The following is a 22500-nucleotide window of genomic DNA, read 5'->3' on the forward strand; positions in this document are numbered from 1 at the left end:
CTGTTACAAGCGGCCCTCAGAGGCCAGCCATAACTGTGATTTCTGCAAAGAGAACATTTTTATTTACCATTATTATTTGTCTTTATTTACGACACATGTATTCAACATTAATATTTGTCTTTATTTACGACACAGAAAGTGAAATGGAGGTGAAAGCTGTTCTCTACAAAGTGAAAAGTAGCATGAAATGCAGAAGAGATTCATCTTCAACCTAAAGAAAAGAAAGGTTATGTGACAGACATTGGACTATTACAACAATAACACTAGACTAATAAGCAGATCAAACAGTAAATATTACAATGTTGTGTCCCTGCACGCCTGCTCATAGCTCATGTGACCATTCAAGTATCAGGTGGGGTCCTTGCAGCTCACAGGGCCAAAGGCTCTTCAGTAATGTACAGTACAAGACTTTCTTTGATACAAATATATTCAAGGCTGTTTTGCAGCATTTAGTACACAAAAATAATATACACAAAGTGAGCACACACCCTCTATATATATATACATATATATATACATATATACATATATATATACATACATACATATATATATATATATATATATATATATATATATATATATATATATATATACATATATATATATACATATATATACATATATATATATATATATATACATATATATGTATATACATATATACATATATATATACATATATATATATATATATATATATATATATATATATATATATATATATATACACATATACATATATATATATATATATATACACATATACATATATATACATATATATATATACACATATATATATATATATATATATATATATATATATATATATATATATGTCTTAATAAGGTTATCCAAAAAATAGTGCTCGATACCGTAGTAGAGCGCAATATATGTATGTGTGGGAAAAAAATCACAAGACTATTTCATCTCTACAGGCCTGTTTCATGAGGGGCGTACCCTCAATCATCAGGAGATTTATATATATATATATATATATATATACACACATTGGGTGTGTTTCGTGCAGCTGGACTGGAGGTGACAGAAAATAGAAGAAAAAACATGTATGTGTGTGTATATATATATGTATATGTATATGTATATGTATATATATATATATATATATACATAGAGATGTTTGATAAGAAATTATCGAGTTGGAGCCTATTATCGAATCCTCTTATCGAACCGATTCCTTATCGATTCTCTTATCGAATCCAGATAGGTTGTTGTATATGGAAAAAAAACACCATATTTGGTTTAACAAAAGCTCACTTTTATTTTATAAGAAAAAATAAAATAAAATAAAATAAATAAATATTGACTGTTACCCCCCTAAAAAAAAAAAAAAAAAAATATTGACGGTTGTTACCGAAAGTATATTAAGTGGGATTTTTCAGAAAAACAAATATATACAGTAACACAAAAACAACCTGTCTCTGATCCCTATAGGTGTATAAATAATAATATAGTGTTAAATAAAATCAGTCCCATAGGCACAAAACTGAAAATAATACAGCTCTCCAGAAAGTGCACTTCTGCTGCTATTGGAACTTACTAACTACACACACTATGACACTAAGAACACCACAGTCATCAATCAACAATTCTTCCCCTTACATGAGAGCCAAGCCTGGCAATAATTGCATATTGCCTGTTCTGCCCTCACTATACGTGTTGAGCTTATACAGCTAACAAACAATCCAAAGCAGATTCATCCATTTAGGCTCTTTATTGTTGTTGATCTTGCTTTGTCTTTTCCTAGATTTACTTTTGTCTTGCACTGGACTCTTATTTATTTTTTTTAACTGAAATACACACAATGACAAATGTATAAGCTATTTGATTCAATTAACATACTGAAATGTAATACACAATATGTAAATATTATCTTCACACAAATATACAGTACTATCATCAAACAAATACTTCTGAGTGTTGAAACTACTTCAATGGTGGAAATATACGACTGGCAGCCATTTTAAGTCCTCAAAACATCCATTGAAACAGTGCACAATAATCGTTTTTCAATAAACATCTTACTATCAAACTTAAACACTTTCCACCTTAATATTGAGTTACATAAACAAGTTAAACAGTTTACTTACAGACTTATCTTTTCCAAGGCTTGTAAGAGCTAACACAACTTGTCTACTTCTCAATTGTCTCAACCCGGAAGTGCCCAAACGAATGACGCGTAGTATTTTCATATCGCCACAAGGTGTCAGTAAGAGTCTACAATCAAATGGGCATAACATTGCCGTCCCACAGGGCATTTCCTGTACGTGGGAAGGGATTCGTTCCCAGGGATTTGAATAAAGAACCAACTCTTTTTCTTTACTATAGTGGCCTCGATAACGGGAACCGGTTCTCAAAAAGGGAAACAAGTCCATGGAATCGGTTCTTTTCTTATCAAACAACCGGGAGAACCGATTTCAAACATCATCCCTAAATATACACATATATAAGCGGTAGAAAATACATGGATGAATATACATATACATATGTATACATATATATATATATATATAAATTGTATACATATACAGTATATGCCGTCATGTTCTCTTCTGTTTCTTCTTCTTTCTGTCACCTCATGTTCCGCTCAAACACCAAATATGCCCAAACATTTAATAAAGTCAAATACAAATAAGGCAAACAGAGAAGTATCTTTTCTAAAGTACATGTAGAGCAGATCTACATCTACTATATGGTGTGTAAAGTACATGTAGAGCAGATATAGATCATCTAGATGGTGTGTAAAGTACTTGGTGTTGCTGTTTGATGGTCAGCTGAGTTCAGAGAGAAGAATTGAGTGAAATGGAAAGTAGATCAGACATGTACTTAATGAAGAGGCCATAAGAGGGATGGTACATTATCCAACACTGTGTGCCCACAAGTTCATTCAATAAATTAGAATCATGTCCATCATTAAAAGGTGTGTGTACAGTAATAAATTAGAATCATGTCCATCATTAAAAGGTGTGTGTACAGTAATAAATTAGAATCATGTCCATCATTAAAAGGTGTGTAGAGTAATAAATAGGTTCAGTTACACTTTGGGAAGACAAGAAAAAGGATGAAGAGTTAAAATATTGCCAAAGGTTGGCGTGTCTTCATCGTCATTCCACCACTAGGAGGTCAGGAAGACGTGCTTCATCCTCACTGTTTCAACACACACACACACACGCACACACACACACACTTGGTGACCTGATCAAGTGCCTCCTGGTCGGCCCCGCCTGGTGAGAACATCAATTGACCTTCTTGTGGTCCTCCAAGGAGCCGTTGGCCATGCAGTGGCAGTGCCCGTTGGCAGAGTTGCCCTCCGGCCTGCAGAGTTGCTGGGCCTGGCGCCGGCCCCCCCACGCCGCCCGCAGTAAGGGTCCTAAACGCCTCAAGGTGAAGTTGGCGAAGGCCAGGACGGCCCCCACCACCAAGAGGACGTCCAGCAGGAAGTACTGGTAGAGGGAGATGTCGTAGACGGCGGCACGCAGGTGTTGGGTGCCGTTGTGGCGCAGGATGTAGTTGATCCAGTAGACCACTCTGGACACGGGCGGGTCCGGCTGGTCCTTGTGGATGTTGGACAGAACCACGGCTCGCTGGCGGTACCTGCAGGGGCCACACATGTTAGACAGTCAGCAAGGAGGCCCCTCATTTGGAGCCCATGTTCCTTTGCAGGAAAAGACCAATAATATACGTCAGTAAACATCTGGACAAATGATTTAAAGAGGAATAATACACATCAGTAAACATCTGGAAAAGTTATTTAAACACTAATAATATATGTCAGTAAACATCTGGAAAAGTTATTTAAAGAGGAATAATATATGTCAGTAAACATCTGGAAAAGTTATTTAAAGAGGAATAATATATGTCAGTAAACATCTGGAAAAGTTATTTAAAGAGGAATAATATACGTCAGTAAACATCTGGAAAAGTTATTTAAACACTAATAATATATGTCAGTAAACATCTGGACAAGTTATTTAAACACTAATAATATACGTCAGTAAACATCTGGAAAAGTTATTTAAACACTAATAATATAAGTCAGTAAACATCTGGAAAAGTTATTTAAAGAGGAATAATATAAGTCAGTAAACATCTGGAAAAGTTATTTAAAGAGGAATAATATATGTCAGTAAACATCTGGAAAAGTTATTTAAACACTAATAATATATGTCAGTAAACATCTGGTAAAGTTATTTAAACACTAATAATATATGTCAGTAAACATCTGGTAAAGTTATTTAAACACTAATAATATATGTCAGTAAACATCTGGTAAAGTTATTTAAGCACTAAAAATATATGTCAGTAAACATCTGGAAAAGTTATTTAAACACTAATAATATATGTCAGTAAACATCTGGAAAAGTTATTCAAACAGGAATAATATATGTCAGTAAACATCTGGAAAAGTTATTTAAACACTAATAATATATGTCAGTAAACATCTGGAAAAGTTATTTAAACAGGAATAATATATGTCAGTAAACATCTGGAAAAGTTATTTAAACACTAATAATATATGTCAGTAAACATCTGGAAAAGTTATTTAAACACTAATAATATATGTCAGTAAACATCTGGTAAAGTTATTTAAACACTAATAATATATGTCAGCAAACATCTGGAAAAGTTATTTAAACACTAATAACATACGTCAGTAAACATCTGGTAAAGTTATTTAAAGAGGAATAATATACGTCAGTAAACATCTGGTAAAGTTATTTAAACACTAATAATATACGTCAGTAAACATCTGGTAAAGTTATTTAAACACTAATAATATACGTCAGTAAACATCTGGAAAAGTTATTTAAACAGGAATAATATATGTCAGTAAACATCTGGTAAAGATATTTAAAGAGGAATAATATACGTCAGTAAACATCTGGAAAAATTATTTAAACACTAATAATATACGTCAGTAAACATCTGGAAAAGTTATTTAAACAGGAATAATATATGTCAGTAAACATCTGGAAAAGTTATTTAAACAGGAATAATATATGTCAGTAAACATCTGGAAAAGTTATTTAAACACTAATAATATACGTCAGTAAACATCTGGTAAAGTTATTTAAACACTAATAATATATGTCAGTAAACATCTGGACAAATTATCTAAACACTAATAATATACGTCAGTAAACATCTGGACAAGTTATTTAAAATAATAATATACGTCAGTAAACATCTGGAAAAGTTATTTAAACACTAATAACATACGTCAGTAAACATCTGGAAAAGTTGTTTAGAGAGGAATAATATAAGTCAGTAAACATCTGGAAAATGTATTTGAAGAGGAATAATATAAGTCAGTAAACATCTGGACAATTTATTTAAACAGGAATAATATACGTCAGTAAACATCTGGAAAAGTTGTTTAAAGAGGAATAATATACGTCAGTAAACATCTGGAAAAGTTGTTTAAAGAGGAATAATATACGTCAGTAAACATCTGGACAAATGATTTAAAGAGGAATAATACACATCAGTAAACATCTGGAAAAGTTATTTAAACACTAATAATATAAGTCAGTAAACATCTGGAAAAGTTATTTAAAGAGGAATAATATATGTCAGTAAACATCTGGAAAAGTTATTTAAAGAGGAATAATATACGTCAGTAAACATCTGGTAAAGTTATTTAAACACTAATAATATATGTCAGTAAACATCTGGTAAAGTTATTTAAACACTAATAATATATGTCAGTAAACATCTGGAAAAGTTATTCAAACAGGAATAATATATGTCAGTAAACATCTGGAAAAGTTATTTAAACACTAATAATATATGTCAGTAAACATCTGGTAAAGTTATTTAAACACTAATAATATATGTCAGTAAACATCTGGAAAAGTTATTCAAACAGGAATAATATACGTCAGTAAACATCTGGAAAAGTTATTTAAACACTAATAATATACGTCAGTAAACATCTGGAAAAGTTATTTAAACACTAATAATATATGTCAGTAAACATCTGGAAAAGTTATTTAAACACTAATAATATATGTCAGTAAACATCTGGTAAAGTTATTTAAACACTAATAATATACGTCAGTAAACATCTGGTAAAGTTATTTAAACAGGAATAATATATGTCAGTAAACATCTGGAAAAGTTATTTAAACACTAATAATATATGTCAGTAAACATCTGGAAAAGTTATTTAAACACTAATAATATATGTCAGTAAACATCTGGTAAAGTTATTTAAACACTAATAATATATGTCAGCAAACATCTGGAAAAGTTATTTAAACACTAATAACATACGTCAGTAAACATCTGGTAAAGTTATTTAAAGAGGAATAATATACGTCAGTAAACATCTGGTAAAGTTATTTAAACACTAATAATATACGTCAGTAAACATCTGGTAAAGTTATTTAAACACTAATAATATACGTCAGTAAACATCTGGAAAAGTTATTTAAACAGGAATAATATATGTCAGTAAACATCTGGTAAAGATATTTAAAGAGGAATAATATACGTCAGTAAACATCTGGAAAAATTATTTAAACACTAATAATATACGTCAGTAAACATCTGGAAAAGTTATTTAAACAGGAATAATATATGTCAGTAAACATCTGGAAAAGTTATTTAAACAGGAATAATATATGTCAGTAAACATCTGGAAAAGTTATTTAAACACTAATAATATATGTCAGTAAACATCTGGAAAAGTTATTTAAACACTAATAATATATGTCAGTAAACATCTGGACAAGTTATCTAAACACTAATAATATACGTCAGTAAACATCTGGAAAAGTTATTTAAACACTAATAATATATGTCAGTAAACATCTGGAAAAGTTATTCAAACAGGAATAATATATGTCGGTAAACATCTGGAAAAGTTATTTAAACACTAATAACATACGTCAGTAAACATCTGGTAAAGTTATTTAAAGAGGAATAATATATGTCAGTAAACATCTGGTAAAGTTATTTAAACACTAATAATATACGTCAGTAAACATCTGGTAAAGTTATTTAAACACTAATAATATACGTCAGTAAACATCTGGTAAAGATATTTAAAGAGGAATAATATACGTCAGTAAACATCTGGAAAAATTATTTAAACACTAATAATATACGTCAGTAAACATCTGGAAAAGTTATTTAAACAGGAATAATATATGTCAGTAAACATCTGGAAAAGTTATTTAAACAGGAATAATATATGTCAGTAAACATCTGGAAAAGTTATTTAAACACTAATAATATACGTCAGTAAACATCTGGTAAAGTTATTTAAACACTAATAATATATGTCAGTAAACATCTGGACAAATTATCTAAACACTAATAATATACGTCAGTAAACATCTGGACAAGTTATTTAAAATAATAATATACGTCAGTAAACATCTGGAAAAGTTATTTAAACACTAATAACATACGTCAGTAAACATCTGGAAAAGTTGTTTAGAGAGGAATAATATAAGTCAGTAAACATCTGGAAAATGTATTTGAAGAGGAATAATATAAGTCAGTAAACATCTGGACAATTTATTTAAACAGGAATAATATACGTCAGTAAACATCTGGAAAAGTTGTTTAAAGAGGAATAATATACGTCAGTAAACATCTGGAAAAGTTGTTTAAAGAGGAATAATATACGTCAGTAAACTTCTAGAAAAGTTATTTAAAGAGGAATAATATATGTCAGTGAACATCTGGACAAGCTGTTTAAAGAGGAATAATATACGTCAGTAAACTTCTAGAAAAGTTATTTAAAGAGGAATAATATACGTCAGTAAACATCTGGAAAGGTTGTTTAAAGAGGGATAATATAGGTCAGTAAACATCTGGAAAAGTTGTTTAAAGAGGGATAATATACGTCAGTAAACATCTGGAAAAGTTATTTAAACACTAATAATATACGTCAGTAAACATCTGGACAAGTTATTTAAAGAGGAATAATATACGTCAGTAAACATCTGGACAAGTTACATAAAGAGGAATAATATACGTCAGTAAACATCTGGACAAGTTACTTAAAGGAATAATATACGTCAGTAAACATCTGGACAAGTTACTTAAAGAGGAACAATATACGTCAGTAAACATCTGGACAAGTTACTTAAAGAGGAATAATATACGTCAGTAAACATCTGGACAAGTTACTTAAAGAGGAATAATAAACATCTGGCTGCAAGTGTTTATGATGAGTAAAAGATCATTAGGTGTGTCTACCAGGAACATCCACACTAAATATTTAAATCTCCTGGGACAATTGGTCAAATAACTCAACTCAATTTTATGGATTTCCCATAAATTCAGGACTATTAGCCGCTACCTTTTTCCTACGCTTTGCACCGTGCGGCTTAGAAAAGAGTGCTGCTGGTTCATGGAGATTTCTTGGCTGACGGCCATAATGTAAATAGTTAAAAAAAAAAAAAAACACACGAGCAGAGAGACTGAAAAGGTTCGTACTATAGCGCCATCTTTTGGACAAGTGCTCTTCTGTTTAGAGCTTTGAACCGGAAGTACAAGTCTGTCTTCTAAGTCGTACATGGCGTTTTTACTCGTATGGATTTTTACAAGTTAAGTTTTACAACATAACTAAAACAATTCATACTGACTGTCCCATGTGATAGATAGTACTTTATTGAGTCCCTCAGGAAAATGAAATATGTGATGTCACTAGGAGTGTTTCCATGCATTACTATTGTGATGTAATGAAGTTAGCAGTAGCTAATATGCTAACAAGGGTCTGTGTTAGTTTTATTAACATTATTTTTGTAATTTTTCAGTTTCACAAATTCCTCAGTAAATTCACGGAGACATTAGCGGGGAGTTGAGTTTATTGAGTTTGACCCTCCTGCTCTAATGTCTAATCTCAAACCAAAATATTGATAGTTAATGTTCATCATTGACAGGAACTCAGAGTCAAGTCACTCAATCATTGAGAACTTGGAACCGGTTTGGTGAGAACTACTTGAGTAGGTAACTACCGGCACATTCATTTGTTTATCTAAGAACTTTACCGCCAATTAAAATGAGTCACTCAAGTCCTTCTACTGGAGACACTACATAGAAATAATCATTATATTTACATACAAATATAGATTATATTTCATCACATTATTGGAATTTGGATTAATGGGTATTACTCACAGGTGATTACTCGCTTGCATACTTAAAACTCTCTTAATAAAAGACCCCAATATTTGAAGGTTGAACTTGAACACAATGTTCTAATCCTCTAGTTTGGTGAGCAAAGGTAAAAACTCCCTGAGCATCCACACTGTGGCCATACCTGATTTAATAACACATGTCATAATAATCACATTTTCATCAGATTATTTTCTAATATAAGTGATTTGGCCCACTTACAATGAAAATAACAACAAAAAATGGTATTTTGCATGAACTATGTACTAGAATTGTATGTCTAGGTGGGGATAATACTTTGGAAATAATGTGTAACCCTTTCAGAAATGACATTTAGTTCCCCTTAAAACCTTCACATGTTGCACAATGAGCTGTAAACAAAAAAACATTGAACTTGTTATTTAACTTACTAACAAGTTCAACGAAGAGACTCCTCCCACCCCCACCAAGGACTGTTTTCACTGCTGGACTCTAGAAAGAGGTTCCGTAGCCTCCGAAATAATGTGTACCCCTTTCAGAAATTACATTTAGTTCCCCTTAAAACCTTCACATGTTGCACAATGAGCTGTAAGCAAAAAAACATTGAACTTGTTATTTAACTTAATAACAAGTTCAATTAAGAGACTCCTCCCACCCCCACCAAGGACTGTTTTCACTGCTGGACTCTAGAAAGAGGTTCCGTAGCTTCCGAAATAATGTGTACCCCTTTCAGAAATGACATTTAGTTCCCCTTAAAACCTTCACATGTTGCACAATGAGCTGTAAGCAAAAAAACATTGAACTTGTTATTTAACTTACTAACAAGTTCAACTAAGAGACTCCTCCCACCCCCACCAAGGACTGTTTTCACTGCTGGACTCTAGAAAGAGGTTCCGTAGCCTCCGAAATAATGTGTACCCCTTTCAGAAATGACATTTAGTTCCCCTTAAAACCTTCACATGTTGCACAATGAGCTGTAAGCAAAAAACATTGAACTTGTTATTTAACTTACTAACAAGTTCAATTAAGAGACTCCTCCCACCCCCACCAAGGACTGTTTTCACTGCTGGACTCTAGAAAGAGGTTCCGTAGCCTCCGAAATAATGTGTACCCCTTTCAGAAATTACATTTAGTTCCCCTTAAAACCTTCACATGTTGCACAATGAGCTGTAAGCAAAAAACATTGAACTTGTTATTTAACTTACTAACAAGTTCAAATAAGAGACTCCTCCCACCCTCACCGAGGACTGTTTTCACTGCTGGACTCTAGAAAGAGGTTCCGTAGCCTCTGAAATAATGTGTACCCCTTTCAGAAATGACATTTAGTTCCCCTTAAAACCTTCACATGTTGCACAATGAGCTGTAAGCAAAAAAACATTGAACTTGTTATTTAACTTAATAACAAGTTCAATTAAGAGACTCCTCCCACCCCCACCAAGGACTGTTTTCACTGCTGGACTCTAGAAAGAGGTTCCGTAGCCTCTGAAATAATGTGTACCCCTTTCAGAAATTACATTTAGTTCCCCTTAAAACCTTCACATGTTGCACAATGAGCTGTAAGCAAAAAACATTGAACTTGTTATTTAACTTACTAACAAGTTCAATTAAGAGACTCCTCCCACCCCCACCAAGGACTGTTTTCACTGCTGGACTCTAGAAAGAGGTTCCGTAGCCTCCGAAGCAGAACCTCCAGGTTGTGTAACAGCTTCTTCCCTCAGGCTGTAAGACTCTTGAACGCATCATAATAATCCCCTCTATTCCCCCCAAAAATGGATGAAGTGGCTGGAATATAAAGACAATATAACATACATCCATAAACCTGCAAAATATTTATCTGTACAGTAATCTATGTATTTATATCTGCACCTTATTGCTTTTTTTATCCTGCACTACCATGAGCTAATGCAACGAAATGTCGTTCTTATTTGTACTGTAAAGTTCAAATTTGAATGACAATAAAAGGAAGTCTAAGTCTAAATCCAATGTTTTATTATAATAATCAGTCATTTCCTTTCTAATAGAAGTGATTTGGCCCACTTACAATGAAAATAACCAAACCAAAAATCTTGTTTAGTATATCTGTGTGGATGTCCAACTTTAGAAAGGGTTTGTACCCCTTTTAAAGATCCCACTTAGTTCCCCTTACAACATTCACATGTTGCACAATGAGATGTAAACATTGGGGATGTGAACACTAAGAGGAACATTTTCATCAGCACAAAGTGCTGCCATTTTGAAAATCAAGACTACATTTCCTGCAGTATATTTTACCTTTAGATTTATTCTCATCTTCCAACCTCTTTTGGCTGTCTTTTAGACACTTACATGTCACATTTAATGTACCTTTGGATTTTGAGTAGGTCATGAGTGTTAGCGCAGGTAAGAGAGAGTGGCTAATGTTAATAGCATAAATGTGTCATGTTGGAGTTGTCTTGACTTTTTGTGTGGCCATGAAGGCATCACTGGCTAGGTGTCATGAGGTAAGAGAGAGCGGCTAATGTTGATAGCATAAATGACAAGAGTTGGTTTGGACAACAGAAAATGAGCAGTTTTTTTGAGATAGAAGATTTTTAGGGCCCGCATGGACATAAGGACCTATTGAATTTGTAAGGTTTTATTATTATTATTCTTCCGCAACTTTGCGCTGTAATTTGACCCCCTTAGCATGCTTCAAAACTCACCAAATGTTACACACACATCAGTAATATACGGCAAAACTTTTTCTCAAAAAACCAAACCCCAAAACTCAAAATTGCGCTCTAGCGCCCCCTAGAAAGAAAACTGTTTATAACTCCCAGTACGAATGTTGTAGAGACATGAAACAAAAACCTCTTTGTAGGTCTTACTTAGACCTACTTTTCATTAATTAATTTCCTCGGGCAAAAATCAACAGGAAGTTGGCAATTCCCCCTTCAAGACAAAAATGTACTAAAAACAGTCACTTTTGCCTCTTTGAGCTGTAATTTGACCCCCTTAACATGCTTCAAAACTCACCGAACTGAATACACACATCAGGACTGGCAAAAATTGGCATCTAATAAAAAAACCTAACCCCAAATCTCAAAATTGCGCTCTAGCGCAATTTTTGAATAAAACGCAGAAAAAACTGCTCCTCGAAAGAAAAAAATGACAAAACTGCCTGTAACTCCCACTGGGAAGGTCGGAGAGACATGAAACAAAAACCTCTATGTAGGTCTCACTTAGACCTACATTTCATAAATTGACAACCCCCAGCAAAAATCAACAGGAAATTTGCTATTCCCCCTTCAAAACAACATTTTTGTAAAAACCGGTCACCTTTCTTCAAAATCTATCTCCTCTGAGCGCGTTTGTCGTCGTTTAAGGAGAGAGATTAAACCCTTGTGTATAAAATAACAGAACAGCGTTTTAATACCTGCTCCGGTTTTGATTTTATGACCCTTCAAAGACCCGCTGCGCTGATGCTGCTGCGCTGCTGTTTTTTTAAGATGGCTGCTTAAAAGCATGAAGCACCAACGTGCCCACACAATGCAGACAAGGTAGGTACACTAGACAAAAGTCTTGGGACACTTCAGACTACAAGTAGACAAAAGTATTGGGACACTTAGGACTAGCACCTGCCAAATACGCGGGCCCGACCAATGCTGCTTGCAGCTTTAATTTACTAATGTTTTCGGTGTTTTGTTCAACAAAGTGGTGGATGGACTTCCTGTCCTCTTTACAATAATTGAACAAACAACACTTGCTTGACTCAGAGTTGCATTGCAGCCTGCAGAACAAATAGTTTGTTTGGGTGTCATAGATTAAGACAAATACTTCAGTTTTCAGTGGGAGTGGAAATCAGATGTTTGCACTTGCTATCTTTATGATGTGACATGGTGATGTTTTAGTTATCTCACATGTAATGAGGTCATAAAACTTCAAAGTGTCATAAAGGTCAGCTACTGCTGTCTTTAAAGATGCTCTCCGCTCTCATGGCAACTTCACGCACACACCACTCCTTTTCTATTAGTGATGGGTTGATGAGGCGTCATGAAGCGTTTCGACACATTGCAAAACTGTATTGATACTGTGTCGATACTGTGTCACTAAATACTGACATCTGCTGGACATTAAAAATCCCTACAGGCAACCTATGGACCGACTCAACTGACACTGATTTGATGCCCTAGTACAGGGGTCACCAACCTTTTTGAAACCAAAAACTACTTCTTGGGTACTGATTAATGCGAAGGGCTACCAGTTTGATACACACTTCAATAAATAAATATATTGTCATTTGTAAGTTACACATAAGTGTGATTTAAACAAGAATAGCTAAATAAATAAATGTATATATATAAAAAATGGGTATTTCTGTCTGCCATTCCGTCGTACATTTTTTTTTCCTTTTACGGAAGGTTTTTTGTAGAGAATAAATGATGAAAAAAACACTTAATTGAACGGTTTAAAAGAAGAGAACACGAAAAAAATTAAAATAACATTTTGAAACATAGTTTATCTTCAATTTCGACTCTTTAAAATTCAAAATTCAACCGACAAAAAGAGAAAAACTAGCTAATTTGAATCTTTTTGAAAAAATTAAAAAAAGAATTTATGGAACATCATTAGTAATTTTTCCTGATTAAGATACATTTTAGAATTTTGATGACATGTTTTAAATTGGTTCAAATCCAATCTGCACTTTGTTAGAATATTTAACAAATTGGACCAAGCTATATTTCTAACAAAGACAAATCAGTATTTCTTCTAGATTTTCCAGAACAACAATTTTAAAAGAAATTCAAAATACTTTGAAATAAGATTTAAATTTGATTCTACAGATTTTCTAGATTTGCCAGAATAATTTTTTTGAATTTTAATCATAGTAAGTTTGAAGAAATATTTCACAAATATTCTTCGTCGAAAAACCAGAAGCTAAGATATTTATTATTCTTTACAATAAAAAAAAAAAAAATTAAAAGGTAAAAAGGTATATTTGTTTAAAAATCCTAAAATCATTTTTAAGGTTGTATTTTTTCTCTAAAATTGTATTTCTAAAAGTAATAAGAAGCAAAGTAAAAAATAAATGAATTTATTTAAACAAGTGAAGACCCATCCATCCATCCATTTTCTACCGCTTATTCCAAGTGAAGACCAAGTCTTTAAATTATTTTCTTGGATTTTCAAATTCTATTTGAGTTTTGTCTCTTTTAAAATTAAAAATGTCGAGCAAAGCGAGACCAGCTTGCTAGTAAATAAATACAATTAAAAAAAATAGAGACTGCTCACTGGTAAGTGTTGCTCTTTTGAGCTATTTTTAGAACAGGCCAGCGGGCGACTGATCTGGTCCTTACGGGCTACCTGGTGACCGCGGGCACCGCGTTGGTGACCCCTGCCCTAGTATATACAATAATATAAACCAAGTCATTGTATTTCATTTAGGATTATTTCATATCTTCATTTAAATAAAAATATATTTTTATCTTTTTTAGATACAGTCAATAAATAATGTGAACATGTATCATAACATGGACATCTAAGAGAACGTGTTGTGGATGATTGTGGACTGGGAATTGTTTTAATTTTATTTTTTTACACATTTTTATAAAAATAAAAAAATAAAAAGTTTTTCCGACGTATTACATTTTAGACGATTTCTCTTCTTAGTTATTATTTCTCGGGCTGTAGAAAAGAGCCGCTCACAGGGCACAGAGGAGGCGACACAGTTGGCGTATCGGTCACGTGACCAAAACAGCTCATGATCGGTCACGTGACTTTCTAAAAGCGGTACGCGCACCGACACAGGGTTTTGCTCTATGAGCTGGACGCATGCGCCGATGCATCGGTGTTGCCGGACCCATCACTATTTTCTATCCAATAGAGGTTTTATATTTAATACAGAGTAGCAGGATTATTGTGTTTCATAAACTTTATAATCTACTCCAGGAATTTACAGACATTTTTCAGCAGCTTTTTCACCAAGTTGTGACGGTTTGAGGCTTTTTTTTTGTCAGCTTGTGATTTGAAGATGATTTTATTGTATCAATGTTTCAAGTGTTCTTTGCAATCTTAGTCCCAAAAACAACAAGATGTGTACACATTTAACAAAGTATGCTTTCTGCACACACAGGTGTGCATAGTTTGGAAAACAAATATTGAAGTTTCACTTGTTTTATGACCACACATTTGACAAAGCTCACTTTACAGGCATGTGAGGACTCTTGGTGGTTAGAGTGTCCGCCCTGAGATCGGTAGGTTGTGGGTTCAAACCCCGGCCGAGTCATACCAAAGACTATAAAAATGGGACCCATTACCTCCCTGCTTGGCACTCAGTATCAAGGGTTGGAATTGGGGGTTAAATCACCAAAAATGATTCCCGGGCGCGGCCACCGCTGCTGCCCACTGCTCCCCTCACCTCCCAGGGGGTGATCAAGGGTGATGGGTTAAATGCAGAGAATAATTTCGCCACACCTAGTGTGTGTGTGACAATCATTGGTACTTTAACTTTAACTTTAAAAAGAAGAAAAGTTAGAATAAAAAGAGGAATATTTCCACACAAACCCCGAAAGGAGATTTAGAAAATCAAGACTACATTTCCTGCAATTGGGTGCATTTCTACACTATATTTTATTTTACATTTATTCTCATCTTCCAACCTCTTTTAGCTGTCTTTTAGACACTTCCATGTCACATGTAATGTACCACACATGTTTCAGTAGATCATTTAGAACATTATAATCAATGAAAATGTAAAGTTCTATAACATGTATGCAAAGAACTCAGAAAAAGTTTCCTGTGGCCACGCCCCCTCGGGTAATATACTTCCTGTGTTGTGACCTCTGTTTACAATCCGCCACATCAAAAATATACCTTCTCGCTGGCTACTCATAAATATTCTAGAACAGGAGTGTCCAAACTTTTTGACCTGGGGGCCACATTGAGCTAAAACAATTTGGTCGAGGGCCGAAAGCCGACTGCATGTAAAGTAACACACACACATGTGTGTATATATGTATATATATATATACATATACACATATACACATATACACATATATATATATATATATATATATATATATATATATATATATATATATATATATATATATATATATATATATATGATTGATGAAAGCGGATACAATTTCACCCTCACCTATGAACCCACGCCAGGAAACCAGCCAAAAAAGAACAGAAAACGGAACGACATCATCTGGTACAACCCCCCATACAGCAAAAACGTCTCAACGAACATTGGACACAAATTCCTCAATCTGATTGACAAACACTTTCCCAAAGACAACATCCTAAGAAAAGTATTCAACAAGAACAACATTAAATTGAGCTACAGCTGCATGAACAATATACGACAAATCATCTCAAACCACAACAAAACAATTGCAAATGAGCCGTCGGCCCTCAGACAGAGCGACTCCAAAACCAACAAAGGCTGTAATTGTCGAAAGAAACCTGATTGCCCTCTCAACGGGGGGTGCTTACAAACATCAGTTGTCTACCAATCTAAGGTAATACGCAAGGACATTAACACATCCGACACATATGTAGGATTAACCGAGGGAGAATTCAAAACCAGATGGAACAATCACAAGGCTTCTTTCAGGAACAAAAACCTGCGAAATACCACAGAACTCAGCAAACACATTTGGGACCTCAAAGACAATAATGTTGAATATTCAATAACATGGCAAATTCTTGCATCCAGCACACCTTACAATAGTGGTAATAAAAGATGCAACCTATGCTTGAAAGAGAAACTGTTTATTATTTACCGTCCAGACCTGTCATCCCTCAACAAGCGCAGCGAAATTGTAACAACATGCCGCCATAGACGGAAACACCTCCTAGGTAACACATGAGCCAATCACCACGCCCCTAGGCCAGCCTGTACCCACCCACTCTGTGCCCTATACAAACCATGGTATGCGAATGCTCCCATTAAAATCTCCTGACGATTGAGGGTACCCCCCCTCATGAAACAGGCCTGTAGAGATGAAATAGTCTTGTGATTTTTTTCCCACACATACATATATATATATATATATATATATATATATATATATATATACACATATATACATATATTTATATTTATATATATACATATATACACACACATATATATATATATACATACACACACACACATATATATATGTATATATATATATATATATATATATATACACACACATATATATTTGTATATATATATATATATATATATATATATACACACACATATATATATATATATATATATATATATATATGTGTATATATATATATATACATAAACATTGTACTCTATATACTACATTTGTATATGTAAAAAAAAAAAAAAAAAGGTTTACTTTAAAATACACAAACATTAAGTACAAATAAAATGCAAAAATTTATACAAAAAGGGTAAATAAAACTACAATAAAAATTCATTAGGACGTTATAATGTAAGAACAAAATTGTACTACCCTACCTGGTGCGTGTACACTTGAATTACTACCCTTTAGAATCCAAATAATAATAATTAAATGTTTTTTATACAAATATAAAAATATATATTTTTCTTAATAAAAACAAGTTATCATATCATATCATTATAACGTCCTAATGAATTTTTATTGTAGTTTTATTTACCCTTTTTATATACATTTTTGCATTTTATTTGCATACACGTGAACTACTACCCTTTAGAATAATGAACACGAAAAGTGAATAGAAATAAAAATAAATAAAATAAAAACAATTTAAAAAATACAAATAATGTATTTCTATGGTTCTATGTATTTTTTCTCATTAAAAAAAAAAAGTTAGGGCAAATGCTGCTAAATTTGCTATAACTGAGTCCTGTTGTAGTGCAGTTGCCAGTCAGGTGCAGAGTGGGCAATCACTAACGGCTCCCAAACAAACTGCTCACAACTGGGAATCGGTTCACTTAAAAGAGCTGTTCAAAAAACTTGATTTGTTGGCAAAGGTCAACATCGCTATTCCATAAATCCATCAATCATGCTGTCGTTTCAACTAATTACAGCTCACAACTACGCATGAGAATACTGGAAAGACCTCTGACCTTGTGTCCTTGATGACGGTGGCCAGGGCGTTGTAAAGGTCGTCTTCGCTCATGCTCTTCCAGTGCAACATGATGCCCATCCCTTTGGCGGTGACACGGACCATGGTGTCATAGTGGTCTCCAAACAGGGGCACACCCACCACCGGCACCCCGTGGTACAGAGCCTCGAAGATGCTGTTCAGTCCTCCGTGGCTCAGGAAGGCTTTTATGTTGGGATGTCCTGAAGAAACAACAAGTCTGGTTTGCACCCATGAACCACAGCTCCTCAGTGCACTCGTGCAGCCCTCCACAGGACACCACTAATAGTTCTGTCCCTTGACAAGATGTGATTTCAAATGATTGCAAGTTATTGAGTGAAGGCAACTGTGATCAAAAGGAAAGGCTGGAGGATTATGGCAAAAATATGAATCAGGATCAATAACATGATTATTCATTCATTTGAAAACGGGGGTATTTATTTTTGTAGACTACTGTAACAAACTCAAGTGTTGATGTTTTAATGTTTTTTTAATTGTGTTTTATACCTTTGACACTTATTTAACCACCGTGTTCCTTTTGTGTCATATAATGATAATAATAAATGTTTGTTAATTAAATGCAAAAATCCTCACATTTATTTAATACATCTTTGGACAATTTTCACCAACATTTTCATTCAAAGCATAATAATTGTGTAAATACATGCTTTGGGTGCATTATGCTTGTGTAAGGTACTTTTTTGAAACCTTCATTTTGTAAGCACTGTCAGACGCACGGCGCTCTTATTGTGAAGGGGAAAAGTGCGCTGTAGTAAAGAGACGACTTGATGCCATTTCAAAAAAAAGAGCCTCTCAAGATGCGACTGCTGTACTGTTTGTACGCTGATCTTACAGCCACGATGTCGTTCACCACAACACGAGCAGAGGAGATGAGTTTAAATTGTTCTTGCTAGCTTTAGCTTGGTAGTTTAGTCCCTGTCCTCACATCTGTCTTTAGCTCAGGACGTGTTTCAGGGATGAATGAGTGCTACCGGACAAACTACTTTCCCAAACAAATCTTCTTTTTCCTCAAATTAACAGCATTTTACTCACATTTTGGTCAACTTCTGTTTTATTTTGCATTTTACAGCGGATTTCCTTTTATTGGCCAATTCTGTGATTCAGTCTGCGAAAAATCATAAGATCTTACTGTTTTTGATAAGTTTGGTGATTATTGATTATTGAAACTACGTTGATGTAACACGTGGCTTGGCATTGTCTTACTGAAATAAGCAGGGGCGTCCATGGTAACGTTGCTTGGATGGCAACATATGTTGCTCCAAACCTGTATGTACCTTTCAGCATTAATGGTGCCTTCACAGATGTGTAAGTTACCCATGTCTTGGCCACTAATACACCCCCATACCATCACACATGCTGCCTTTTACACTTTCACCCTAGAACAATCCGGATGGTTCTTTTCCTCTTTGGTCCGGAGGACACGACGTCCACAGTTTCCAAAAACAATTTGAAATGTGGACTCGTCAGACCACAGAACACTTTTCCACTTTGTATCAGTCCATCTTAGATGAGCTCAGGCCCAGCGAAGCCCACGGCGTTTCTGGGTGTTGTTGATAAACGGTTTTCGCCTTGCATAGGAGAGTTTTAACTTGCACTTACAGATGTAGCGACCAACTGTAGTTACTGACAGTGGGTTTCTGAAGTGTTCCTGAGCCCATGTGGTGATATCCTTTACACACTGATGTTGCTTGTTGATGCAGTACAGCCTGAGGGATCGAAGTTCACGGGCTTAGCTGCTTACGTGCAGTGATTTCTCCACATTCTCTGAACCCTTTGATGATATTACGGAGCGTAGATGGTGAAATCCCTAAATTCCATGCAATAGCTGCTTGAGAAAGGTTTTTCTTAAACTGTTCAACAATTTGCTCACGCATTTGTTGACAAAGTGGTGACCCTCGCCCCATCCTTGTTTGTGAATGACTGAGCATTTCATGGAATCTACTTTTATAGCCAATCATGGCACCCACCTGTTCCCAATTAGCCTGCACACCTGTGGGATGTTCCAAATAAGTGTTTGATGAGCATTCCTCAACTTTATCAGTATTTATTGTCACCTTTCACAACTTCTTTGTCACGTGTTGCTGCCATCAAATTCTAAAGTTAATGATTATTTGCAAAAAAAAAAAAAGTTTATGAGTTTGAACATCAAATATGTTGTCTTTGTAGCATATTCAACTGAATATGCGTTGAAAAGGATTTGCAAATCATTGTATTCCATTTATATTTACATCTAACACAATTTCCCAACTCATATGGAAACGGGGTTTGTACTATATGGTGTGTAAAGTACATGTAGAGCAGATATAGATCATCTACATCTACTATATGATTTGTCTGGACAGGAAAGATTTGAAAAAAAAAAAGGTTTTGGATTTTTTTTTTTTTTTTATCGATTAAGAATTGTTATGAATAAGAATTGCGATTAATCTGAAAATCACTTTTTTTTTTTGAGAAGCCAAAATTGAAATTGGGATAAAATTGGATGAATTGCCCAGCCTAGCCTAGCATAGCATCAGAAGGACTGAATGTGTGCTACAAGTGCCTGAAGGCAAATCATTAACAGATTAGACAAGATCTGAAAGTACACAACTTGAGCTTGAGTCAACTAAACAAAGTCAACACACACACACACACACACACACACACACACAGCCTTACAATGTGCAGTGAAACCTGACTGCTGTGCATTGTCACAAACATCATCATGATTGTTCACAAGCAGAAGGTACAACACAATACATGCAAAAGGTCAACATGGGGGTGAACTCACCTAATAGGTCATTCTGAGGCATCCAGTCAACAAGCTTGGTGTTGTTGCCAAGGTTACTGGGCGGGACGCCTGAAAACCTTCAACAAAGAGGTAATGATGAAGAAAGTAATGCAATACAAGGACATGTGACATGGATGATGTCATTCATGTTGGTCAACTGAGTGGTATTTTGTTGCCAAAAGGCAACACACACATACATACATACACAACACACATATATACATACACAACACACATATATACATACACAACACACATACATACATACACAACACACATATATACATACACAACACACATACATACATACACAACACATATATATACATACACAACACACATATATACATACACAACACACATACATACATACACAACACACATATATACATACACAACACACATACATACATACACAACACACATATATACATACACAACACACATACATACATACACAACACAATTATATACATACACAACACACATATATACATACACAACACACACACATACATACACAACACACATATATACATACACAACACACATATATACATACACAACACACACACATACATACACAACACACATATATACATACACAACACACATATATACATACACAACACACATATATACATACACAACACACATATATACATACACAACACACATATATACATACACAACACACATATATACATACACAAAACACATATATACATACACAACACACATATATACATACACAACACATATATATACATACACAACACACATATATACATACACAACACACATACATACATACACAACACACATATATACATACACAACACACATACATACATACACAACACACATATATACATACACAACACACATACATACATACACAACACAATTATATACATACACAACACACATATATACATACACAACACACACACATACATACACAACACACATATATACATACACAACACACATATATACATACACAACACACACACATACATACACAACACACATATATACATACACAACACACATATATACATACACAACACACATATATACATACACAACACACATATATACATACACAACACACATATATACATACACAACACACACACATACATACACAACACACATATATACATACACAACACACATATATACATACACAACACATATATATATATATACACAACACACATATATACATACACAACACACACACATACATACACAACACACATATATACATACACAACACACATATATACATACACAACACACATATATATATACATACACAACACACATATATACATACACAACACATATATATACACAACACACATACATACATACACAACACACATACATACATACACAACACACATATATACATACACAACACACATATATACATACACAACACACATACATACATACACAACACACATATATACATACACAACACACATATA

General features: G+C 34.0%; 1 protein-coding gene and 1 long non-coding RNA gene across 2 annotated transcripts in view; one reads left to right on the forward strand and one right to left on the reverse strand.

Annotated features, from left to right (window-relative positions):
- Positions 1–18283, forward strand: part of LOC133621939 (uncharacterized) — a 102467-nt gene extending 84184 nt beyond the window's left edge. Inside the window, exon 6 of the long non-coding RNA XR_009817714.2 lies at positions 18152–18283. This is a non-coding gene — a long non-coding RNA (uncharacterized lncRNA). The remainder of the gene's footprint in view (positions 1–18151) is intronic.
- Positions 852–22500, reverse strand: part of ugt8 (UDP glycosyltransferase 8) — a 60832-nt gene continuing 39183 nt past the window's right edge. Inside the window, exons 4-6 of the mRNA XM_061984405.2 lie at positions 20999–21075; positions 18191–18410; positions 852–3618 (exon numbers count right to left, since the gene is read on the reverse strand). Of these exons, the coding sequence (XP_061840389.1) occupies positions 3261–3618; positions 18191–18410; positions 20999–21075 (655 nt within the window). The 3' untranslated portion in view covers positions 852–3260. The remainder of the gene's footprint in view (positions 3619–18190; positions 18411–20998; positions 21076–22500) is intronic.

Source organism: Nerophis lumbriciformis, linkage group LG25 (genome assembly GCF_033978685.3).
Source record: "Nerophis lumbriciformis linkage group LG25, RoL_Nlum_v2.1, whole genome shotgun sequence".
NCBI lineage: Eukaryota > Metazoa > Chordata > Actinopteri > Syngnathiformes > Syngnathidae > Nerophis > Nerophis lumbriciformis.